This window comes from Odocoileus virginianus, chromosome 21, assembly GCF_023699985.2.
Source record: "Odocoileus virginianus isolate 20LAN1187 ecotype Illinois chromosome 21, Ovbor_1.2, whole genome shotgun sequence".
Classification (NCBI taxonomy): Eukaryota; Metazoa; Chordata; class Mammalia; order Artiodactyla; family Cervidae; genus Odocoileus; species Odocoileus virginianus.
In genome coordinates, this window is record NC_069694.1 from 21,361,151 (window position 1) to 21,388,279 (window position 27,129).

The window sequence follows — 27,129 nt, forward strand, 5'->3', positions numbered from 1 at the left end:
GACCTTCAGGTGCCTTTTAATTTCATTTTTTAACACTAGGAAACCAAACACTCTAATCATTTTCTCAAATGAGAATTTCAACATGTATTCAGCCTCTGATCTTTGTAAGGTAACAAGACGTGGTCCCATTCCTGTGTTATATAAAAAGAGATTGACAGTCAAATAGGTGATTTTAAGGGATTGTGGACCAGTCATTTCTATTTCTGTCTCTCCTATCTAGGTTGTGTCTTCTTTTTACCACAGAATGTATCAGTATCTGATATAAAAGGTCCTCTGGTTTATTCTCTTCGTAGGATTATTGTTGCATATAGTTTCGTATAAAGAAGCAATTCAGAGACTATCCCGATATGTCTGCATATGGACGTGCATATGGTCGATTTTCGCTTTAACTTTGAATTTCCTTGAAGATGAACATGGGCTGTGTGTATTCCTATAATGGTAGCTGAGCAATTTCTTTATGATGGTTCAAGGTTTTTTTTTTTTTGCTGTCTTCTACATTTCTCCCTCCTTTTCCTCTATACAGTAGTAACCTTCCTAAAAATGTTCATTAAAAAAAAAAAAGCAGTGCATAACAGTCATGCCAGCAGGCGCCAGGAAGTTTAGATAACAGTCCCATCAAGTTCGGCTGTTTGGAGGGAGCTGGCTGCATAAATAGAATGGAATGTGATGTGATGATTCCCTTGTTCAAGTGTGCAGCATTGCCCCGGGATATCTCCCTTTATATTTATTGACCTCCAGGATGTGTGGGGTACTCTGCAACAACACAATCACAGCCTTCAGCTGAGACATACAATCTACATGGAAGTGAATTGGGCAGCCCACTCTCCCTACTGTACATCTGCTCAGTTACGTAGGCTCAATAGCTGCTGTCAAAAGAATTGTGTTTTACCAGTTGCTTCAGCAGAGTGAAAAAAGTGGGTCCTTACACTTAACCCTGTAAAAAAATCATGGAAACCTTTGTTAGTACACCCAGCTGAGTTACCTGGGCAAAGTTTTTCCTGTGATAAAAGCGCCAAACCTGGTTTTCGTTCTCCGTTGTCTTAGAGACTCTCAGAGAGTAAGGGCCGCACTCGGGCACCTTTGATGTAATGAAGTATATGGAGCTTGGTCTTGAAAATGATTAGTTGGCTATCGATTGATTTTTCAACAAATATGCATTAAGAAGACTCTTGTTTTGTATACTCTTAAAATAAGTACTCGACAGGACTGATATGATCACTGCTTTCATAAAGTTTTCATTGTAGGGGGATATAGACATTGAAGACATTGAACACTAAATAAGCTATTAATATTTAATTATAATTGGGCACAAGGGACTTCCCACATGGCTTAGTAGTAAAGAATCCACCTGCCAATGCAGAAGACATGGATTTGATCCCTGGGTTGTAAAGATCCCCTGGACAAGGTAATGGCCACCCACTCCAGTATTCTTGCCTGGAAAATTCCATGGACAGAGGAGCCTTGTGAGCTACCGTCCATGGGGTCACAAAAGAGGTAGTGACTATTCAACAGCACAGAACTACAAAGAAGTAGACTGTTCTATTAGAGCAACTTATAATAGGAACTAAACCTCATCTGAGGTCTCAGAAAGGAAACAGTTGCTGAATTCACTGTAATTCTAGACAGTATGTGTGTATGTTGATGGAGAGGAGGGAGGGACAGTGTGGAAAGGCTATTCCAAGCAGCAGAGAAGCACCTTATGCAAAGGCCTTAGGAAAGGAAGGAGCCCAGTATATACTAGGGACTGACAGAAGATCAGTGTGGTTCAAAACAGAGGAAAGGAAAGAATAAGGTGTGGGGACTGAAGCCCAAGATGGAGACAGATCCAGATCCCAGATCCAGACAGAAGGACCTGGTAGATTCTGTTAATGATTTAAGTCTTTCCCTAAATATTGTGAGAAAGCATTGAAATGTTTTAGATCTTAATTGGCATGATCCTGTTCTCTTAGTAAAAACTATTCTGGCTGAAGTGAACAAATAAATTGGAGGAGGGTAAACAGCAGACACAGGATCCAAATTAAGAGGCTGTTATATTAGTTCAGAAGGACGTGCTGGCAGCTTGATTTAGGGGAGATGAGATCAAAGGGGCAGATTTAGGAAGTTAAAATCCACAGGACTTAAGGAGTGATTGGATGTGAGGAGGGGACTAAGTGGGGAGAATTAAGGAAGGCCCTTGGGTTTTTGTCCTGAATAACTGGATGGATGGTGTTAACTTCACTGATACAAGAACATTTCAGGAAAGACCCAGTCAGAAGAGGATGAACTGGAGAGTTTGGTTTGGCTAATGTTGGTCTAGTTTGAGGTGCGTAGATGACACCCAACCTGAGACGTCAGATAGGTAGTTGGTTATTCGAATCTGAAGCTCAGAGCAATTTCCCTATTGAAAATGAAAATATGAGTTCTGCATATGATGAAAGAACATGAGACATGGATGATCAAATCACCTGGAAGGATATGTATTATAGGATATGTCTGTGAATTGTTCAGTTGTATTTCACAAGCATTTATTGATTGTCCTCTCTTTGCCAGGTCTTTTGCTAAATATTGGACACATGAAAAGGACATGCATTCAGTAAATAACATAGGATATCTCTTTGCCTTAAGCCTAAGTGACTTTTGTTGTTGTTGTTGTTAATATCTAAGACAACATATCCTAAGCACATCCAGAGAAAACTCTTAGGCAAGCTGAATCTGTGCCTTAGTCCTATGATTCCTAGTTTCTGCCTCCATCTAACTTAAATCTCTCCAACTGCAAGTTCATTTCATTCTTGTTTGTCATCAATAGATGTACAGGTTAGTTGGTAAGGACATTTGTATTAACTTCTTCCATTCTTGAAAAATCTTTTTTTCACTTTTGAGAAAGATGATCATCTTTGGTCTTATCTTCTTAGAACAAGAAATATAGGATTATATCTTACACTAAGAATGTGTTCTTGTTCTTCAAATAAATGAATCCATTCTCAGGCTATAAAATATTTTTCCTGTGTTTTGTAGGTTATAAATTGTTGTTGACTTTAAGATTATGATGATATTGACTCCACTTGTGAAAATTAGGCCACACCCTTCACATCTGTTCCTAAAATAAGATTCACTGGCAAAGTGAAATTTATAGCCTCTTTTATAGCTCTTATTCTTTGGAGACCCATGGCTTAAAATGGCCTATATTTTAAAACTGTATTTTTAAAATTATTGTCTTTGGGCCACCTATATCAGAGACACTGGGGTATACTTGTTAAAAATAAAGATCATTGAACACTATCTTCCAATTTTTTTTAATATAGCTGGAATAAGCCCCAATAATTTGCATTTTAATAAGCCCCCAAGATAATTTATATTTATACTAGAGTTTAAGAATCAATATTTTGAGGGATATCAAGATTTATACATCAAACTATCATGCTGTACACCTTAAAATTATACAGTAATGTGCATAAGTTATTTGTCAATAGAAATTTTAAAATGCACACATTTTATTATTATAATTCTGAGTTAAGGAGAAGTTAAATGGTTTTGCAAACCAGGTCAGTTTCTTACCAATTTTGAAGATTAATAGTGGAATCACAATTGTTAAAATATTTAATAGATATTACTCAGCTCTTTAGTGATAAAAAAGACCACATTACACATATTTTTTAAATAATACATTCAATTTCATGTTGCAAAGGAACAGAGACAGAAAAGGTAGAAGAGAGTGAGATGCAGTGAGTGAAATTGGAGAAATGGACAGTAAAACTTGGTTCAAGCATAGTCTTCTGTTAAGTCTTAGCGTGTATTTTGCCTTAATTGGCATGCCGTGGGGGTTCTTGTTATGCACGATTGTGCCTTCTTAAATGGTTCTGGCATCAATGTCTTTCCTATCTTCAGAACTAGAAAGTCTCTTCTCACTTCCCCCTCCAGGAAGAGCGCCGTGTGATTTATGTTGGTAAAATCAGACCTGACACAACACGGACAGAACTGAGGGACCGTTTTGAAGTTTTTGGTGAAATTGAGGAGTGCACAGTAAATCTGCGGGATGATGGGTGAGAATCCTCAAGATTATTTCTTGTTTAGAAGCTGACATATGTAAAAAATTATGGCTGTAAGATTACCAGGATGGGAATGCTTTGACAGATGACATGTTGAGTTCAGAACCTTATTTATTTTCTTTCATCCCTATTTATTAATCTTTCTAGTTGAGATTTCCTGTCCCAGAAATAAGTATTTAGCGGCTTGACAGGACAATCACACTGATAAATGGATGCAGTGGTTCAGAGGCTGGCACCAGCCAAGTCTCCAAAGTGGAAAGGGTTACAGTCATATATGCTAATGCTTCCTCACTGGCTTTGAACTTTTCCTCTTTGTCTGTTGCAGAGACAGCTATGGTTTCATTACCTACCGTTATACCTGTGATGCTTTTGCTGCTCTTGAAAATGGATACACTTTGCGCAGGTCGAATGAAACTGACTTCGAGCTGTACTTTTGTGGACGCAAGCAATTTTTCAAGTCTAACTATGCAGACCTAGGTATGGATTTTACTGTACGTAGAATGAGGAATCCATAATGTTGAGTTCAAAATGGAAGCATATGTAAACTGTAGGCACATTGGGTCAAACCATTACTGCCTTTTACTAAAGGAAATAATTGAATACAGATTTTATCCTATTTTTTTTTATTTTTTAACACATGAGATGATTTCAGAAGGGGCTTAGATTTTGGTAACCAAGAGAAGCAGATTGTTTCTACTGCCTGCCCAGATGCTGTAATTCTTCACTGTTTGTGTGTCTTTGTGTGTGTGGTGTTGTATTTGGTGTGTTCATGTGTTTGTTTGTTTGTAATCTCTTGTTGCCTTTGTGCCTACCCTGAATCCTTCTATACAGACTATAGCACTGGCATCATTGCTTTGCAGAGCAGAATATGCAAAAGTTTTATTCTTTTTTTTCCTATTATCTCACCAACTCTTAGAAATGTTAGCATTTCCTACAAATTATACTCAGAGGAAAAAGTAAAATTTCATGTGCTAAATCACACTATACTTTCTTTAGAACAAAAGAAGAAAATAAACCTGCTATTCTTTGAGTGCTTCCATAGGATGGGTACTGTGCCAAGGTTTTGCAAGTATTTTCTCATTTAATTACCAGGACAATCCTAGAGGTGGATATTATGTATTATCATCCCCATTTTACAGATAAGGAAACTGAAGAATAGATAAGTATCCATCTTTCCTGTTATAAAAATTGTACAGACTCAAGGGGTAACATTTGGAAAATATACAAAGGTATCAAGAAAAATAGTAAAATTGCCTATCAGCCTATCACCTAGAGATAACTACTGTTACCAAATGAGTGATGTGTTGCTCAGTATTTTGTCTCAGAACATCAAATTTCTTATAGTTGAGATTATATTATACATATATAGACTTTAAAAATCTACTTTTCTCAATTAATATTATGTAAGTTCATTTTTCACTGTGACTTGCAGGGTTAAAAATGATTTGCCAGTATATTTTAATGGTTGTACAGTATTCTGTTTGATGAGCAGTACCCTTATATTTAATCATTCCATCATAGCTAAACACATTTTCTGGTTTTGATATTATAAATAATGGCACAATGGACATCTTAATTTCCTTTCCAATTTTAATTTTGCTCCTTTCCATATTAGTCCCTATCTAATGTGTGTATTATAAGCCTTTATGTTCCTTTATGAAATAATGAAGGAAAATGGCAAGTGTCTTATGCATATGACAATTATTTAAATCAATTTATAATAATAATAATCATGAAATTAACATAGAAATCTGCTCTTAAGCATTATTGCATATCTATCTGTACTTACTTTGGCTTGGTATAAAGAAAAAAAGTAAATACCAAATACAGGTTTTTTCCTTCCTTCCACCGAATTGATGTCTTCTAGAGTAATTGATATAGGTGGGGTGCATTGTTCAGGGGGAATATGCTATAATTCACTTCACAAGCTAAATAGATAGTACGAAGCGGGGGAGAGGCAGCTGACTGTTAGATAGAGGCCTAGGGATGAAAATATAAAAGGTGGCAAGTCATTTGTTCAAATGTTGGCTGATAAAAACAGTCAAGACAGATTGAAGTCTTGAGTTGATTTGACTTATTTTCTTCAGTGATGAAGGCCAGGGTGTTTTCTAGTGTCTCAAAACATCTAAAGTTTAAAATAAGCTACCTAGAGGGGCCTTTAGATCACGATTCATCACTGGTAGAGGGAGGATTGGGTAGTACTTCCAAATTGAACTGGAGCCTCCCTGAAATATTTCTAAGAAGAATGCTTCCCCCTTGTTATCTCTCTGCCTTGCCAGTGGCAATAGAAACTTTACCATTGCTAAGCTGGTTCTGTATTTCCTGAAAAGTATGTTTGATGTGTATTGTAGCAGCATAGGTTTTTCCAGTTCCCTCCAGCCTTACAATCACAGGAAAGGTAGTGGATCTGAGTATAGGCCTAGTGTAGTTTGACAGCGCCTTGGCTCTGGAATCTTGCAGGCCTGGTTTTGAAACCTGAGTTAGCTTTTGACCTTGAGCAATTAAACTCCCTTGACTCCTGGTGCTTCATTTGTAAAATACTTTATAATGTTGCTGTGAAGATTATATACAGTTTACAAAGCCCTTACCACAGTGTCAGTGTCTGGCACAAATTAGATTCTCAATAAATGGTAGCTATAATTATAATAAAAAATGATGACGATGGGTAGTTATAAATTTCAAATTATTTTAAAATGGAAGAATCAACACCAGGGACTAGCTTTGGAACTGAACATCATCTTGTATGTCTTGTCTCTGTTCTTGAGGAGTTCAAGTTGAGTGCTTCAGGCCATGAATGCCGAATAATGTGCCTAAACCCAGGGGGTTGCAAGAGTCAGACACAGCTTATCGACTAAACAACAAGCATATACTGGACTCAGAGGGATTGGCCGCTTATGGGCATATCCAGAATAAAGTGTTAAAATGCTGTGATACTGATTAAGTTTACCAAAAGTAAAGCATCTATCATTTAGATTACCATTTAAAAAAAATTTTATTTGCTTTCCTAAATTAAGTTAGTTCACATATCCCATTTCTCTTATATTTTAAAATTGAAGTATAGTTGATTTACAATGTTGTGTTAGTTTCAAGCGTACAGCAAAGTGATTCTGTATGCTTGAAACTATATATACATGTGTGTGTACGTATACATATATATGTATTTATCTTCTTTTGGGGGCTTTACTAGTGGCTCAGTGGTAAAGAATCTGCCTGCCAATGCAGGAGACATTGGGCTCGATTCCCTGGGTTGGGAATATCCCCTGAAGAAGGAAATGGCAACCTACTCCAGTATTACCTGGGAAATCCCATGGACAAAGGAGCTGGCAGGCTACTACAGTCCATGGGGTGGCAAAGAGTTGGACGTGACTGAGTGACTAAACAATGACAATAATACTCTTTTTCAGGTTATTTTCCATTATAGCTATTACAACATGTTGAGTGTAGTTTTTGTGTTATACTATAGGTCCTTGTTTACCTGTTTCATATGTAGTAGTGTGCATATGTTAATCTCAACTGCCTGATTTACCTCCTCTCTGCCCCCCTCCCCCACTATCTCCTTTGGTAACCATGTTTGTTTTCTATGTCTGTGAGTCTATTTTTCTTTGTAAATAAGATTATTTATACTGCTTTTTTTAGATTCAATATATAAGAGATATTATATCTTTGTCTTTCTTCAAATATCAAGGTCTGACTTCACTTAGTTTGATAACCCATGTTGCTGAAAATGGCAATATTTCATTTTTATGACTAAGTAATAATCCATTATATGAGTGGTTTAGTTGCTAAGTCATATCCAACTCTTGCAACCCCATGGTCTGTAGCCAGGCTCCTCTGTATATCATATCACCACATCTTATTTATTCATTCATCTATTGATGGACATTTAAGTTGTTTCCATGTCTTGGCTGTTATAAATAACTGCATGAACATTGGAGTGCATGCATCTTTTCCAATTAGAATTTTCTTCAGATATCTTCCCAGGAGTGAGATTGCAGGATCATATGGCAACTCTATTTTTAGTTTTTGTTAAGAAACCTCTATTCTGTTCTCCATAATGGCTACCCCAGTTTACATTGCCACTATCGTAGGAAGATTTCTTTTTCTCCCTCTTCAGCATTTATTATTTGCAGACTTATAAATGATACCCATTTTAACTGGTGTGAGATGATACCTCATCATAGTTTTGATTTACATTTCCCTAATAATTGGCAATATTGAGCATCTTTTCATGTGCCTATTGGCTGTGTGTATGTTTTCTTTGCAGAAATATCCCTATTTAGGTCTCCATTTCTTGGCTGTTGAGGTTACTTAATGGTTATTACAATACTATTAATGTAAAATGCAGTAATTCCAGTTACTATTTATGAGCTTTATAAATGAGACTCAGAATTTAAAGGAATGAGCAAGCTTACCATGATGAAGACAGTATTTAAGTCTGGTTTCTGTGAATCTGTTATCCGTGTATCTTTCTATTTACTGTTCTATAAACAGATGGATCTTTCCATTTGAAAGAGCTTGATGAAAAATCTTAAAGAGGAAAGACAGAAATTAAATTAGAACTATAGGGTAAAAATAGAAGGATGGATCAGGATTAAGAATATGATCATTTTGATCAGGAATTAGTTATGATCAAATTAGAATTTATACTTAAGCAAGAAAAAGGAAATAAATAACATGTTGGTCACAAACTCTTATTACCTCAAAGAAATGTATTACATTATCAGCATCCTGAATATATATGTAACTTTTAATATACACTTGCCATTCATTGGTAAGTCAGTCCCAGATCTCAGCACAAATATTTTCAATTAGGTTTTTAATAATATGCAGGTGTTCAGTAAAATACATTTATTCAACAAATATTGCATCTCCACTTTGTGCCCACAGTTTTCTAGGTGCTAGGAATATAGCTGTGATGTGACTTATTTCTATTAATATGGTATTATTATTTATAAAATTTTATTTTTAAAACTTGTTAGAGTGGTTTTCAGGTTATTGCTATAAAAATTTCATTATATCAACTTGTGGATATATCCTTCCTTTAGTGGAGAGAAAGTGGATGTTACTGCCCTAGAAGTTACAAGTGGATGCATTCTCTCTTCACAAATAAAAATTATTTTGTGGGTGCCTACTGACATATGTATGCCCATGAAAATTGGTATATGTGTAAGCATCAGCCACTGTATTTCACAGTGAAGAAACTCTTGATAACCACTGTATCAAAGTACTTTTAATATTTGCTAATGAAAACACAGAAAGACTGAAATTCTGAGGTTTGTGTAGAATGATCTTAATTTAAGACATTTTAATTCTCAAAATTTCCTCCAAGGAAAGCGTCAAACATATGTTCATGTGGACTTCATGTCACACGGACTGTTATCACTGAATGAGTCAGTCATCTTCTTCTACAATGTAACTGAAATTCTGATTTCAAGCTAATCGCTAGCAATGAGCAGGACTTATTTTTTGTCTTTATAAAAAGATTACGGTTTGAACAACAGCTGCTCAGGCAGCTTTAGTTATACAATCAAACTATTCATTAGGCTTTCAAGAGAAGAGTGTAAGCCTGTATAATTTAAGATTGATCGTGTAAAATTTGGGGGATGAAAGATGGGCCCTTTTTGTCCTGTTTTTGTATTTGAAGCTGACTGTAATTGTTCACCTTACCTGGACAAAGAAACGCAGTAGAGACAAGGGATGATGAGAATGGGGGAAAAAGGGAAAGAATTTCCCTGTCTTTAAATGTAAGATGTCTTTAAAGTAGATTGAAGCTGATGAGGTAGGGGAAACAGCCTGGTTCTGTAGAACTTGAGGGATTTGCCACCTTTTCATCAGAACAACTTGTGAAGTCAATGATTAGCCTCCATCTTATCTCATATTAACCTTTTCTTTCACTTTGAGCATTTCTATTTTGTAATTTAATCTGGGTAAAACACAAATATGCATATTTTAGTAGGATTGTTAATGTCCCCCAGAAAGGTTTTGTCTTCCCTTCAAGTAAGTACTTTCGAAAGAATGAATATGTTTGCCTGAGGCTTTCTATTGTATATACAAGATACCCTTTCTCAAGCTGAAAGACCTGAAGCAATGGTAGACTTTTTCTTAGGTGTCAATGAAGAAAAATCAGAAATATTCAAAGTATTTTTACTTTATACCCAGTGGTACTGAAATGTATCAGTTTTGTTCAGGGCTACTGAAGTGGCATGTGGAGCTTTGCACAAATGCTTTATTTGAAGTTGTATGTTAGTCGCTCAGTCATGTCCGACTCTTTGTGACCCCATGGGCTGTAGCCCACCAAGCTCCTCTGTCCACGGGATTCTCCAGGCAGAATACTGGAGTGGGTTGCCATTCCCTTCTCCAGGGAATCTTCCAGACCCAGGTATTGAGCCCAGATCTCCTGAACTGCAGGCAGATTCTTTACCATCTGAGCCACCAGGGGAGCCCCATTAGTGAGTAAAGAGGTTGAATTTGCCCTCTCTGGACATGAAGCATTTTCCCAAACCTTCTAATTTGGGGAGAGCTTGTACCACCGTTACTGGGGCCCCTCAAGGCACTTAAGAACTTACGTCCTTCCAACTTTTTCAAGGGGAGCAGCAGACTGATGAGTCTGTCTTTTATACTTAATGAAATCAATTCCAATGAACAGAAAAATTAGTTCTAGCCTCTACTTTTTCCTCTCTGCCTAAGTTGTTGAGGAACCTGGGGAAGTCATTTAACATAGCAGGAAGGAGGGGGGGCCTTACTTTTAAAGCAGGTTGATTGCCTAGGTTGCTATTGAAAAGAAATAGCCTGTTTTGATTACCTCCCAGGAATGTTTAAATCCAAAATGAGTCAGTAGATAAGTGTTTTGAGTACTCATCACTCCCTACCCTCTGCAAATATATACAAGTGGTATAAACAGATAAATATATAAGCATAATTAATTAAAATATTGGTGTATATATACCATACCATCTACCATATAAATACCTTCTGCAGATATACACATAATTATTAATATTCATACATATAAAAACCTCCTGCAAATATATATGTAAATATATGTACACATATATGTACATACCAGCACAAACCTCATATGCTAATTAAAGTTGGGCATATTTTGTTAAAGTGTATTAACCGGATAAATTGTCTTTGAATTGGGTTATCTTAAATTAGATGATTGAATTGATGACCATAAGCAAAGTGTACCTCTGACCTGGCTTGGGTTTCTTTCAGATTCAAATTCAGATGACTTTGACCCTGCTTCCATCAAGAGCAAGTATGACTCTCTGGATTTCGATAGTTTACTGAAAGAAGCCCAGAGAAGCTTACGCAGGTAATATGTTCCCTGGCTAAGGATGACAGAGGCATGGTGAATACCTCACGGGACAGCGCGTCCTTCCCTAAAAGACTATTGCAAGTCATACTTAGGAATTTCTCCTACTTTACACTCTCTGTACAAAAACAAAACAACAACAATACAAGAACAACAATGGTTTACATGAACCCAGCTGCTGAAGAGGCAAGAGACAGGATGGAATTCCAGTAAGCACATGTTTATTCATGGGTGTCAGCTTTGCTTTCCCTGAGTCTCTTGGTGATGGAGAGTGTGTGTCTGTGTGTGTGTGTGCGCGCGCGCGTGCCTGTGTGTATATTTGCCTGGTTTGGGGGAAGTATGTATGTACAGGTGGGGACTGGGGACACCTGACCAGAGCGTGCAAGGGCAAACCACTTCGAATGGCAGCAGTTCCATGAAGACACACCTAAAACCTAGAACTTCAAAATGTTCATATTCTATTCAAAAGGAAAAAAAAAAAATACGTCCATCCAAAAGGAAAGAAAGCTAACCAACCAACCACAGGCCACCCTAAAATGACAGCCACTGATGTCTGGGCATCAGCCTCCGTACTCTATTTCTTTTTTTAAGAAAGTGCAAAATCAACGTGAAGCAAGCTTTCTCTCACAACGTAATGATTATATGACAATCCTGAAGAAACCGCAGGTTCTCTAGAACTCATATCCTTTCTCTCTCTTTTTCTTTCTTTTTTTCCTTTTTCCTTTTGCCAAGGAATCTGGGTGGGAGAGGATGCTGCAGGCACCGAATGCTCAACTTTCCTAACATTTTGAAGTAGAAGTTTCTGTAGTTCGTCCTTCCTCCTGACACCCATGTAAATGTCCAAAACGTTGATCTCCCACTGCAAATTTCAAAAGCCTTGTCAATGGTCAAGTGTGCAGCTTATTCAGTGGTTCTTTCTGAGGAGCGAGCACGGTGTTACATTACTAAGGAGAGTTGGGTAGAACTCTCTGGGATGTGTTCAGCTCGTTTAATTGCCACATTCTCTGATGTAGTTAAGTATTTACAGATGTTAAATGGAGTATTTTTATTTTGTGTACATACTATACAATGATGTTCTTTTTTTGTTACAGCTATGCACTGTAAATGCAGCCTTCTTTTCAAAAACTGCTAAATTTTTCTTAATCGAGAATATTCAAATGTAATTATGAGGTGAAACAATTATTGTACACTAACATATTTAGAAGCTGAACTTACTGCTTATATATATTTGATTGTAAAACAAAAAAAGGACAGTGTGTGTGTCCATTGAGTGCAACACAACAAATGATGCTTTATGCACAACCATCCCCTATTAGGTGAGCTTCGATCTAAGCATCTTGTCAAGAAACCTCCTAGCCCCCTAAAGGTATTAACCACTTCTGCAATATTTTTCCACATTTTCTTGTTGCTTGTTTTTCTTTGAAGTTTTATACACTGGATTTGTTAGGGGAATGAAATTTTCTCATCTAAAATTTTTCTAGAAGATATCATGATTTTATGTAAAGTCTCTCAATGGGTAACCATTAAGAAATGTTTTTATTTTCTCTATCAACAGTAGTTTTGAAACTAGAGGTCAAAAATCTTTTTAAAATGCTGTTTTGTTTTAATTTTTGTGATTTTAATTTGATACAAAATGCTGAGGTAATAATTATAGTATGATTTTTACAATAATTAATGTGTGTCTGAAGACTCTCTTTGAAGCCAGTATCTCTTTCCCTTGGCAGAGTATGATGATGGTATTTATCTGTATTTTTTACAGTTATGCATCCTGTATAAATACTGATGTTTCATTCCTTTGTTTACTAAAGAGACATATTTATCAGTTGCAGATAGCCTATTTATTATAAATTATGAGTTGATGAAAATAATAAAGCCAGTGGAAATTTTCTACCTAGGATGCATGGCAATTGTCAGGTTGGAGTTTAAGTGTTTCATTTGGGAAATTCCGCTTTGCAGAAGCAGTGTTTCTACTTGCACTAGCATGGCCTCTGACGTGACCATGAAGTTGTTCTTGATGACATTGCTTCTGCTAAATTCAATAAAAAAAAAAACTTCAGAAAAACCTCCATTTTTGAGCATCAGGATTTCCTCTGAGTGTGGAGCCCTGGAATGGAAGTCAGTAAAGTTTGGCGTGTGTATTCAAGTTTCTGAGTTGAGATTCAGTTACAGTATGGCCGACGTGACTTTTCTGGAAGACATGATATACCTACTATGTAACCATTCTTTTCCTTTCTCTCGCCCAACACGATCGTATAAAAATGGATTACACCCCCAGGCCAATGCAGCTAATTTTGAAAGCTGCATTCATTTATCACCAGCATATTGTGTTCAGAGTGAATCCACTGTCTGTCCTGTCGGATGCTTGCTTGAGTTTTTGGCTTCTTATTTCTAAGTAGATAGAAAGCAATAAAAATACTATGAAATAAAAGAACTTGTTCACAGGTCCTGCGTTACAGCCGTAACACATCTTTAATCTGCCTAATTCTTGTTCTGTAGGTTAAATGCAGGTATTTTAACTCTGTGTGGACGCCAAACTAAAGTTTACAGTCTTTCTTTCTGAAATCTGAGTATCTTCTGTTGTAGAATAAGAATAAAAAAGACTATTAAGAGCAATAAATTATTTTTAAGAAATTGATATTTAGTAAATCATATTATGTGTTCAAGGACCAGATACGTTCTCTATTTTGCCTTTAAATTTTTTGTGATCCAATTTTCAATACATTCTCCTTTTTGCCCTGGATCGTTGACATGAGTCAAAGACTGGGTTTCTTTTCTTACTTGTCAAAAGACAACACTACAGATTTCATGTTGAGGATTCATTTATTCCCACCCTTCTGGCCTGACAAATATTGTTACCATGAAGATAGTTTTCCTCCATGGACTTCAAATTGCATCTAAAATTAGTGCAAAGAGAGAATCACTAGACCATCCAAATAGAGCTTTTGTATCTTATGCAGACACTGTGGGTAGCCCATCAAAATGTCAACTGTGTTCCTTTTATTTTTATTTTTAATTTTTTTGGAGAGTATATTTAAAATGAACACATGCACCCCATCATCACTGGAGGCAAATTTCAGCATAGATCTGTAGGATTTTTAGATGACCCTGGGCCATTGCCTTCATGCTGTGGTAAGTACCACATCTACAATTTTGGTAACTGAACTGGTGCTTTAGAAATGTGGGGTTTTTTTTTAAGAGATGTAGCAGAAAAATTCTTCCAGTGCAACAAAATCAATTTTTGCTAAATGACTCTGAGAGCAACGGTTGGGCTGTCAACATTCAAAGCAGCAGAGAGGGAACTTTGCACTATTGGGGTGTGATGGTTGGGTCAGTTGAAAAAAAAAGGAAACCTTTTCATGCCTTTAGATGTGAGCTTACAGTAGGTAATGATTATGTGTCCTTTTTTGATGGCTGTAACGAGAACTTCAATCACTGTAGTCTAAGACCTGATCTATAGATGACCTAGAATAGCCATGTAATATAATGTGATGATTCTAAATTTGTACCTATGTGACAGACATTTTCAATAATGTGAACTGCTGACTTGATGGAGCTACTTTAAGATTTGTAGGTGAAAGTGTAATACTGTTGGTTGAACTATGCTGAAGAGGGAAAGTGAGTGATTAGTTGAGCCCTTGCCGGGCGTTTTTTTCCACCTGCCAATTCTACATGTATTGTTGTGGTTTTATTCATTGTATGAAAATTCCTGTGATTTTTTTTAAATGTGCAGTACACATCAGCCTCACTGAGCTAATAAAGGGAAACGAATGTTTCAAATCTACTTCTGCTTTTCTTATTTATCATAACGAAACTCCTGGCACGTTCTTCAGATCCATACACGTTACTCGCTTATCATTATTCTGTTTCCTCTCTCGATCACGTGCCCTGCCCTTGCTTTTCCATATTCATGAATGGATTTCAGCTCTAAGGTAACGTGCGCCTTCTGTATTTTACCTTGTCTCCTTTCAAACAGTAAAGGCGGAACTGGTGATTTCTCTAATGAGAAGTGACGTCGGACTTTATCAAACAGATTAGCTCTGTGTTTGTACTTAACCCTGGAAAGTATGAATTTTAAGTACAAGCCACTGCCTCAGTGGGAAAGCTGCTGAATATTTCAGCTTAGGAAGCAATTCTACCATAATGGACTGAATATATATTTTTATTGAAGTATAGTTGAACTATACCATCCATTGAACATTGATTTACAATGTTATGTTAGTTTCTGGTGTACAGCATGGACTGAATATTTCTTGAAGACTTGGAACAGAATGCACCTCCCTGTCTCTCTGTCATATGTAAGACATCAGGTTAAATATGGGACCAGTTGATAGATTCCTGCTGGTATGGCTTGCTGTCAGGATGTCCACCATGCTTTGTAGGTGATTGGTGGTCCTCATGACAGATGACAGAGAATGTGTTACTGGTACTCTCTCTGCCAAGTCTGGATTTCAGCTGGTGATCCCTACTCCCAGCTGCTTGTAAGATTCAGCATAAGCCTAGCCATGGGGGATGTGGCTAAATATATTTCAGCCCCCAGTTCCCCTTCCTCCTACAGAAAAAAATATTCATACTTATTGGAAATGTGATAGAGCAACCAATAATACATTGAAATCTGCTAGGTAACCCAAGAAGCACTTGCTATGGCTCTCTTTCTATTTTATACCACTGCAAGATTTGCCAATTATTATATCAGAAGAGAAGATAAAGACTTACTATCATCTTATCCAAATATTGCATTCTTCTACAACTGTGATTCGGTGGATAAGCCTGACATCACAACTTGTCTTCATTGATGGTTAAATTGAACAGGGCGTTTTGAATGTTCTGGTTGGAATTCGCGAGAGCAGTAGAAAAAAGACAATCTTCCCTTTAAAGGGTTATCTTTTTACCCTTAAAAACCTTTTGAGGGTAAAGAGAGATTTTCAAGGGGAAAAAAGTTGTAGCCACTAGTCATATACAGGAGCATTCTGATTAGAGATAAAGGATTCATTTGATGTTGTCCTCAAACATTAAATCACTTCCATCCTTGAAGATACTAATGGCAAAATAATTATTGAAACCAAAATTAGGCTGATGAAAATAAATGAACACTGGATAGGAGTAATTTATTGAAAAGGAGCTTGTTTCAATTCAAAAGTCCTCCAAACTAAATCTGTTCAATGTGATATTGGTTCAAAATCCTTTTTCAGCATTGCCGGTTTTCTCTTTCTTGTAGCATTATTTAGCTAATCATTGGATAAAATTTATGACTGAGAGCATTATTATACTCATTTGACACTAGTGTTACTAGCTACAGTTGTAACTCAGTATTAATTATAGAATATTTTAACCAAGGAGTAGTTTTTGCAATGTTTACTTTATATTAATCTTATACTTTGCAATTCTCTTTGCTATTCCTTGTTTTCAAACACAGTATACACTATTATAAATCAATCTTCATACTTTATCAAACAGCAGAGAGTAATAAAGAAGGTCACAACTCATAGAGGAGCTCCTTGGAGGTTTGTAACATCATGATTTAAATCTCAGAAAGATTTAATCAAAAACTGAATTAATCCCCGGGGAAATAGATGCTATATAGATTCTATTGATGGGCACAGAGAAGCCTATTTCTTTTCACTGGTCTCTGTTAACATGTTGGGGAAAGGAACAAAAAACTTTTGTTCCTGTGAGAAAGAAAAGTTTTTTTTCTGTGAGAAAGAAAATAAGATTTCCTTGGCGGGGGAGGGATAATATGCAATGACCTTTGTATCACGTTTCTTCCCTTTCAGTCAACATGTTCCTTCTTACTCTACTTACCATGGTGTTATCTACTCCTCTAGTTCATGGTTAAGTTAAATGCCCTCCACCCTCCTGCTCCCTTCAGTACATCCCATGTGATTCCAGTAATTCTGCAAAGTCCCACAAGCTCCACTCCACTCAAGCATGTGGAATGTGTGAGTCACAAGAGCTGGTTTCCAGGGCTTCTGTTGCAATCAGGTGACTGCCCCTGAGGCAAATTCTCAGCATTCAGGGACACTGGAAACTTGCAGGAAGAAATGATCAGAAAATTCGGGCATTTCTAGGACCATGTTACACTGGAAAGCCTAACATTGTTCCTCGATTAGACTGTATACTAAGGACAAAATGCCACTTCCCTCCCATATGCCTCTTTTCTGTCCATCATTCTGCAGGAATGTGATCATCCTCCTTTTAATCCTAAAACCATTTCTTACCATCGGCTGACTTATAAAAGGGGCAGAGTGGAATTAATTAATTGAGAAAAAGTGAGAGAACTTTTAGAGGAGAAAACCAAATGATCCTATAATATTTTCATGATTAAATTAAATGAGCATAATTATACATGCACATATGCATACCAGAACATTATTATCATCAAGAACCTTAAAATATTGTATTGTTCCAAATATATGCGTATAGCACTTACTGAAGACGAGTAACTAGTGTGATATTTGAATTTGCATATTGACCATTTTCATATATTTTCATATATTAATTTCTAGTAGGAAGAAGCTGAGTTATTAGGGAAGATCCTGGGGTGATTTAGAAAAAATATTGTGCTTCTGCTCGTTTTGGAAACTCAGGAGCACTTAGCAACATTATCTTTTTTTCCACATAGTTTTCTGTGATGGATTTTCAACAAGATGACATCCAAGTGAAAGCCAAAATTAAATGGGAAGGAAAGAATGTTAAGTGGTAAAATCCTAAATAGCTTATTAGACTACTTAATTGGAGAGAATTTATTTTTGCCGCTGTTAGGAAGTCTATCATCAAGCTTCTCTTTAACAATACTAATTGAAAAAGAAAAGGGGGACTATGGTAATATAGTTACCACACAATACCCTCCAGCAAGTCATTTAAGGAAATTCACAGGTACTTTCCTTTGATTCACTTTGGTGTTGTTGAAAATTATTCATATCAATGCTATCACACTTCATTTCCAACCCGATCTCTTATTCCTACCAGAGCTTCACAGTGCACTTAAAAAAGGACTGAAAAGAAAATGAAGCTGTTCTTGTTCCTAATTTAACTATGTAGCAGGTTTTCAGCTTGATTGCTATACCCTTTAGTCAAATGACTCATGTTTTGTAGTACTTAGAGGGATTGCCCTCTGTAAGCATGTCACTATTTGTTGGTAGGAATGTGTGTGCACTCTCCAGAATGATGATTAATTACTCTACTTGCCAGAGAAGGCTAAGTTAGTAAACAGGTCACACAGCATGTCCTGTGGCCACGTTACTTTCATGTCAGGTAACTTCATGATCCAGGGCAACCCATGGCCTAATTACTTTTCCTCCAGTTATCTGGCTACACGGGTCAACATCTGAATTGCTATCAAACCATCCAATAGGAAAACGATTGCAGGGAAAGCAAAAATTAGAGATCACCACACGTTTGGCCTCTGGGTCTGAGGCTGAGAAGTGCCTATATGTTGGCACTGAGAGTTTTCCATTTTTAATGGCAGATATGGGGACATCCGAAGGGAGCGTCAGTGTATGCTCCTGATGAATGAAACGATTCATAGAGGACTCATAAGAGTTCCTTTGTCACATGGTGCCAGAGTCTCATTGAGCCACTTTCTACCGAGACACACCATGGCAAGAACTAAAACTAGAAAGGTCAGCTGAAGCAAAGAGAAGGAATAAATAGAAGGTTAACCAAACACAGTTGAACTTCAGGTACACAGCAAGGTTTGGGCAAATATTCCCCCTGGTTTCTTTTTTTCCCTGTATGCCGACTCATTTCTATGGGATTAAATAAACAAAAGGGGTGATTGTACAACGAGGACAGTGGAACTGTGAATAAGAGAATGGGCCTTACAGGCTGGTTCCATATGTAAGTGTGGTTCTATGTCAGCTAGAAGGCAATTGGCTTTAATAGACCTGGTGTTTGGTTGGAAGAGTTACTAAAATCCTGTTAACTGCCTGGACTGTTAGACTGGTGGGATGCTCTTAGAAGCTTCCCTAATCAGGTTTTGGAGAGAAATGTTTGGTTTTATTTTTGTGGATTGATATAAAGATACCCTGTGTATACAATAAACAGGACTCTTCACCTTCCAATGATGCGTTGCAGAAGATCCCATTTTTTTCCTTCTAATTGGTTCAGTTTTACCGTTGCCAGAGTTGCTACCTTCAGCCAGGGAGCATCAGAGACTTGCAGCATTTTGAAGGTTAAACTTGAACCCCCTCAAAATTCGTATCTGGTAGGTACCATGGGAACATTTAAATTCATGGCATTGGAGTGTTTTAAAGGCATTATTTGCTTTTCCTCATGCTCTTAAAAACTTAACCTTACCATCTCCATTTGGAAATTTGATCAACTTGGAGGTGCCCCTTCTCAGAATCAGGTGACAACCTGGCTGATCCATGTGGCCAAGCTCAGTGAGGCCAGATAAAATTACAAAGAGAGCAAAAAGACAATTTCACCTCAGGTGATGACATTTGAGACTTTTCCTCTAACATCTTAATTTTCAAATTAGATGAATCTTTCTGCTACAGTAAGAAGGTTAATATGAAAATCTATCTTCCATTTGAAAGTCCAGAAAACTCAGGCTATGATTAAAACAGTGAGGATAATGATGGTAACCGTGGTGGTACCAACTAATATTTATTGCGGGCTTACAATCTTTTTGTCACTTTGCTTGACTCTTTATGTGAGGGTTCTTAATAAATCCTCCTAAAGTAAAGAATGAGGCAATGCACCATTATTTGCATCTTATAGATGAGAAAATGGAGGTATAGAGAAGTAACTACCAAGATTTGGATAAAGTCCAGTTCCCTAATACTTATTTAATTGACTATTGTGCTGTATATAACACCTCCACCAACAAAATACACCCAGAAAAAAACATTTTTCCATTGGAGGTGATTAAAAAGTTTGTGTGGTTTTGTTATCACCATCTTGTTAAAGTCAAATCTTGTGTATAATGCATTCATTCATTTCCCATTCACTGAACACTTCCAATGGGCCAGAAACCACACTAGGTACTAAGAGCAGAAGGGACTAGCTGGCAATATAGTAAGACAAAATTAAACTGTGTATTTCCTTATAGCAACAGTAAGGCACTCTTGCCAGGAGTATGAGAGTATGTGTGTGTGTGTTTGCACACATATACATGTGTATATGTTATAGGTACAGTTGATCATTGAACAACATGGGTTAGGAGCACCTATAACCTGTACACTCAAAATCTGAGAATAAGTTTACACTTAGCCCTTCATATATGTGATTCCACATTACATCATATTTAAAAATCCAAGTACAGTATAAGTAGACCCTAGCAGTTCAAACCTGTGTTACCCAAAGGTTACCTGTATATGTATACGTATGCATATTTGTGTATGTATATACTTGTGTATGTGTATCTATGTGTATATATGTGCGTGTCTATGTATATGTTGTGTGTCACATGTGTGTTTGTATTTTCTGGAAAGGATATTGCTACATAACTAATGTCTATGAGGTTGAGGCCAGAGATTCTCATACTTAATGGGCATGAATGTCAAAGGGCTGTGATTCCATGGGAAACAATTTGATTTAAAAGGACTGACAATCAACTTTTTAAAAAAGTAGATCTCCTCCCTGCTTTGAAGTTGGTACACCATTACCACTTAGATATTTGATAATAAAAATAATCAATATTTTATTGATCTTTATGGTTTTCCCAACACTATCTAAAAGTTTTAAAACACTATTTTAAAGCTACGTAACAAGCTATAGGTACAATCACTAACCACCTTTCAACTGAATGCTTTCTTTTTCCTGTGGGTATAGTCATTGTTATCTTGAATATCAGCTGTTCATGACAGAGGACCCTCTTAAAATTTCTCATGTGTTTTTGTCTAGATTTCTCTCTCCAGTACTAACCTTTCTCTAGTTAGGTCTTAGGATTACTGTGGAAATCAGTCAGTAGACACTCATAATTCAAGTTTATGGCTGGCCTTTTTGGGGGTAGTGTCCATATGCCTGAAATCAATAGCAGAAGAAAGAGGGTTCACTTTCTAACACTGCAATATTTGGGCTACATTTCTAATCCATGTGGCCAAGCTCAGTGAGGTCAGTTAAAATTACAAAGAGAGCAAAAAAAAGCAAAATGATGCCATTTGAGGCAACATGGATGCAACTAGAGATTATCATACTAAGTAAAGCAAGTCAGAAAGAGAAAGACAAATACCATATGATATCCCTTATATATGGAATCTGGGCTTCCCTTGTGACTCAGCTGGTAAAGAGTCTGCCTACAATGTGGGAAACCTGGGTTTGATCTCTGGGCTGGGAAGATCCCCTGGAGAAGAGAAGGGCTACCCACTCCAGTATTCTGGCCTGGAAAATTCCATCAACTGTATAGTCCATGGGGTCGCAAAGAGTCGGACATGACTGAGCGACTTTCAAACTATCACACAAATGAACATATCTACAAAAGAGAAACAGACTCACAGTCACAGAGAATAAGCCAGTAACAGTTGCCAAGGTGGGTAGAGGTTGGGGAAGGGATGGAGTGGGATGTTGGGGTTAGCAGAAGAAAGCTTTTATGTATGGAATGGATAAGCAGCAAGGTCCTACTCTACTGCAGAGAACTGCATTCAATATCCTATGATTAACCATAATGGAAAGGAATATATATATCTATAAATGAATCACTTTGTTATGTAGCAGTTCAGTTAAGTTCAGTTACTCAGTCATGTCCTACTCTTTGTGACCCCATGGACAGCAGCACACAAGACCTCTCTGTCCATCACCAGTTCCTGGGATTTACTCAAACTCATGTCCATTGATTCGGTGATGCCATTTAGCCATCTCATCCTCTGTCATCCCCTTCTCCTCCCACCTTCGATCTTCCCCAGCATCAGGATCTTTTTCTATATGCCATCTATATGCCATGAAGTGATGGGACCAGATGTCATGATCTTAGTTTTCTGAACATTGAGTTTTAAGCCAACTTCTTCACTCTCCTCTTTCACTTTCATCAACAGGCTCTTTAGTTCTTCTTCGCTTTTTGCCATAAGTGTGGTGTCACCTGCATATCTGAGGTTATTGATATTTCTCCCAGCAATCTTGATTGCAGCTTGTGCATCATCCAGTCCAGCATTTCTCATGATATACTCTGCAATTAAGTTAAATAAGCAGAGTTACAATTAATACCATGTTGTAAAGCAAGTATACTTCTATAAAAAAAAAAAGAAACAAAAAAAAAATTATAATGAGGTTAGGAGAGGTAGTCTATCATGAACTTTGGGTTTTGGCATTTTATGATCCTTAAAAAGAAGTCTAAGGCTTTTGGTCTCCGAGGTAGGAGAAAACATCCCAGCAATGACTGGTTTAACAATGACTACAAAATGAATATTGTCACAGACCCTTTTAAAAATGTTTTTAAGTTTTAATTAGAAAACATAACACACAGACAGGTGAGTGCATAAAATAATCAAATACAGCCTCATATATTCACTTCCAGACTTTATGAAATCCTAACATCTACCCACTATGCTAAAGATTGCTCTGAAAACAAATCACACACCAGTCTCCTTTTTTCCCCTTCCCTCCTCAGTAGTGACCTGTCTCCTGTGGTTGGTGTGTAGCTGTTCCCATCCATTTCTTTTTCTCTTAACTACCTTTCCATGTCTCCCAAAGTAAGATGCAGTATTATGTTGTGCCTTTTGAAAACTTACATAATGTTTTCCCACTGTACCGTATCCTTTTCTGCAATTTGCAGTGGTGTCTTTTAATGCAAATGCAATTAGAACAATTCAGCCTTGCTGTAAGCCAGAAGGAAATCCTTCTTTCCAGGTGTTTGGAGTTGCCTTAGCAGCTGCTCCAACTGTCCCAGCTAACATTCTTCACAGTGTTCCTGACATTCATCTTGGTTTCCTATTTATCACTTTGGCTCCTGGTTAAGTGCATTTATGCAATATCTTTAAAAGGCTTCGACCCTTGATCCACAGCCTCATCTTGCGTATTGAGTGGTTATAAAGTTATTCCAAGGGAACAGGAGGTCATAAAATCACAGCAGAAGTTGGAAACCCATACCTAAGGGAGTTTTTGTTTGTTTTAAATAATATAATGGATTCTGATGTTTCTTCTTTGTTAAGTCCGAGATTTTTGCCAGACTCCTAAACCTTCCCATTTCCACATACCTGTGCATGGCCATGCCCTCTCCAGAGAAGACATTGGGAAGCCCCAGCACTGAAGAAATTATTTCTTGTAATAGTAACCAATTAAACTAGTTACCAGCTGGGGAGAATGTTTCAGCACTTAAGTTAATTGAACTGTTGCAAACTAAATATGATTCTAAATTGTTCCAGTATTCTAAAGCACTTCATGCGTGCAGATAAAAATGAAAAAAAAAATTACCAAATCGGTTTGAAATGTGCAAATCAGGCATATCGCACTGACATTTAGATCTATGACCTGATAACCCTGCAGTGGGTACCTTGAAAAACTTTGTGGGCTTATTTTTTTCTTCTTTTGCTGAGCTCTCCTTTGCAACCCCTGAACCTCCACTTGATGTGATATTCAGTAAGTGGAAGTCAGGCTGCAATCAGAATGGGAACTGTCTGCATGAGGGTTTTTCTACCAATTTCCCCAGAAAATAACTTCTTTGTGATTCATATGGTCCAAGTAAGAAAGAAGCTGTTAAGAGAAGGTTGGACTTAATAGAGCAAATACAGTTTTGTGTGTGTGTGTGTGTTTTCCCCCTTGGAGAGAATATGGCTAGAATGTGGTTTGTGTATCTGCTTGGAGGGCATGGTTTTCCTTGAGGGGGGCCTTTCTGTATTGAGGACCACTGTATACAATCAGTGAATATTTCAATTCAAGAAGGAGGTGGTCCACAAGTAAACCTGGATGGTAGAAGTTACTCCTCCTCCATTGGATTTGTCTTTTCTTCATGTCTCCCCATTGCCCCCAAAATATACAGATGCTATTCCATTCACAGAGCTTTCTGTGGCTGCGAATTTTCCAACCCTCTACATGGTTAGGCCAAAGGTTGGATTTGGATGGATTGTTTAAGATGCTGGGATGGGCTGAGAACCCCTCTGCAGCTTAATGAATCACCATGAGTAACAAGTTACTCTGAATCCCTGGTGATTCTTATACCCCTCCAAGGACACCCCTTCCCCTTCCAAAGGAAACTTACAAATATGATGATGAGAAATACCATATCCACTGACTTCATGGTCTCTGAGAAGATAAATAAAATTCAAATAATTATAGAATGAACAACAGGAGAAAGGTCTTAGGGGTCACAGTCAAAGACACTCGGGGTCATAGAGGGTAAGTCTTTGACTTCTTGTCACACAATGGTTAGAGTTTAGGCCATCATTGTTATCCCAGTAACATCACAAGTTGCTGAGCACCATACAATATCAGAATGGCAACCAGCAATACATTGACAAGAATAAATTCACACAGAACAAACTTGAGTCCATAAGGACGACAGGGACCCTGACTGACCAGCCAGGGAGGCAGAATTAATCTTATTAAGGATCAGACTACTGCATCCATGGTAAGAGTTGAGTGGTGCCTGGCAGTTTCCTTTCTCCAAAATATTTCTTCTATGGCTGATCAATCGTACTGGAAATTCAACACTTAGTGATTCATATACGTTTTAATGAAACTGAAAGTACTCTTGGGAAAGATGAAAAACTATGGCCATTGCCAGTTCTAACTCTGTTTCTCAGATCATTTCAAGATGATAGGTGGTTGTGTTAGAGCAAAAGTGAGACCAATCAGAAAACCCAAGACCTCCCTCACTGGAGGAATGCAGGAAGGACAATAACATTGGGCAGAAGAAGAACATGCAGTGAGCATGTCTTTGTCTTCATTATCACGTTGAAGTTTGAGTGAGTCCCTAGGAGAAGCTGTAATACTCACTTATATTCTCAATACCTAAGAACTTTCTTCCTCACTTATTTAAAGACATTCATTAAATATTTATTTAATATGTACTTCGAGGTATAACTAGAAGGGATGAATCATGTATTTCCTACACTTAAGAAAATCCCAATCAAGTGTGGAGACATATAGAGTACTTGATTAAATTTAGAAACACATCTGCTATGTTCCAGACAACATTGTCCTCACCAGAGTAGCAAAAACCAATTAATGAGATGCCCTGTCCTCAAGGAATTTGCAGTCTAGTGAATGCATACAATGTGAAGAGTGAGTAATTCAGAAACATCCCAAGATCTATGGGAACAAAGTCATTACTCATCAGGGAGAATGGACAGTGAAAGTTCCATGGGATCTTTTTTTTTCATTTTTTTAAAAATTTAATTTACTTTTAATCGAAGGATAATTGCTTTACGGTATTGTGTTGTTTTTTGCCAAACTTATTACCAGAATTGACCTTGATATGTGGAACTGGCAGTAGGAGAAACAGAAGCAGTAAAATTCTCTCTTTTCCCAGATCTCTCCTGAAATGGAGAACAGTCAGGATATGGATACTTGCCATCTTTCACTGAGTTAGTTCAGGGGTTGCCTCCTCTAGAAGAATTTTCCAGACCTCTCTCTCCCCACTTTGTGCCCGAGATTTATAGAACTGACTGGTTCGCTTTTATTTCTTCCTTGTATACACCTATCACAGCAACCAAAATATCATATCCTAATGTATTAGTTTACCTTTGTTTTGCCCTCTGAGTTTGTGAGGATATTGGCTGGCTGACTGGATAGATAAATGAAAACTGACAAAATTTTCAGTTTTTGCTAAATGAATCCACAAATACCCTGGCTCTGAATCATTTCTGGATGGTCATACTTTTCAAGCTCCTAGAAGAAGGACAATTTATGATTCTTGACTTGGGAAACTAATCCCTCAAGCCTTCTCTGAGAAATTAGGTGTAAGGAATACTCATATAGTAGCATTTCCCCTCTCTTGGTTCATTCCAAGAAAAGCCCCCTGAAATGAGTCTCTTATGAGAGGCTGTGACTTCTTCATTTGAGGGCAGCTGTAAAGAGCTCTTTGTACCCAGTGCCTGAGAAACACGGGCTGTCTTCACTCAGAGCTTTTTGACTCCCCTCCGCCGCCCCCCGCCAATCCCTAGGCTAGTTCTGGGGAATCTGCCTGCTGCTTCTTTCTTCTAAACACACTTTGCTTCTTTTTCCTAGCTGCATGGTCTGATTTCAGATTTCTTGGATAACACATCACCCAGGCCAATCTTATGGCTCTTTAGCCAAGTGGGAACCTGGGTCAAGGCAAGGAGACTGCTGATGACTGGGGCACAAAATGAGCTTTCCTAGAAGTTGGTCATTATTTTCACAAACTGGTTATAGTTTAAGGGGAATTCCTCTAGGGGCAGAGATTTCTGCTAATCCAAAGGACATCTTAAGGAAGCTTGAAACAGCACAAAAACTCCACCTGAGCAAAAATGGCAGAAGCAGGGGAGATTTGCTCGTACCTTCCAAGTATCTATCCCCAAAGTCTCATTTCTGCTATTTCTATGGCCAAATGAATTGTCACGACCATGTGCATCCTTACCCAGCAATCTGTTTATCAAGAAAGAGAAGCCTGTTGTCTCCCAATTTCTACTTTCCAGGTGACTGATATTAATTAGTTTGCAGCAAGCACAATTTATCTCTAGCTGAAACCAAAGCAGATGAAAATGCTGCCATGCAATAAGATTTCTTTTCTTGAAACAATGAATGGGGATGAAGATACTTATCTGGGAGAACAGGTTTCAGGTGGAGCTTCCATCAGCCGTACTTTGAAATGCATTGTTAAACTACGGCTGATCTGGGTAAGAAATAAAAATAGCTTGTCATAGTTTGACGACATTAACTCATTTCCAGCAC

At 37.5% G+C, this 27,129-nt stretch overlaps 1 protein-coding gene across 9 annotated transcripts in view; it reads left to right on the plus strand.

Moving 5' to 3' along the window:
• Positions 1-15,124, plus strand: part of PPARGC1A (PPARG coactivator 1 alpha) — a 694,460-nt gene extending 679,336 nt beyond the window's left edge. For all 9 annotated transcript variants that reach the window (XM_070452081.1, XM_070452082.1, XM_070452083.1 and 6 more), the window contains 3 exons: positions 3,898-4,019; positions 4,351-4,502; positions 11,244-15,124. In XM_070452081.1, the coding sequence (XP_070308182.1) occupies positions 3,898-4,019; positions 4,351-4,502; positions 11,244-11,347 (378 nt within the window). In that variant the 3' untranslated portion in view covers positions 11,348-15,124. The remainder of the gene's footprint in view (positions 1-3,897; positions 4,020-4,350; positions 4,503-11,243) is intronic.
• Positions 15,125-27,129: the final 12,005 nt, after the last annotated feature.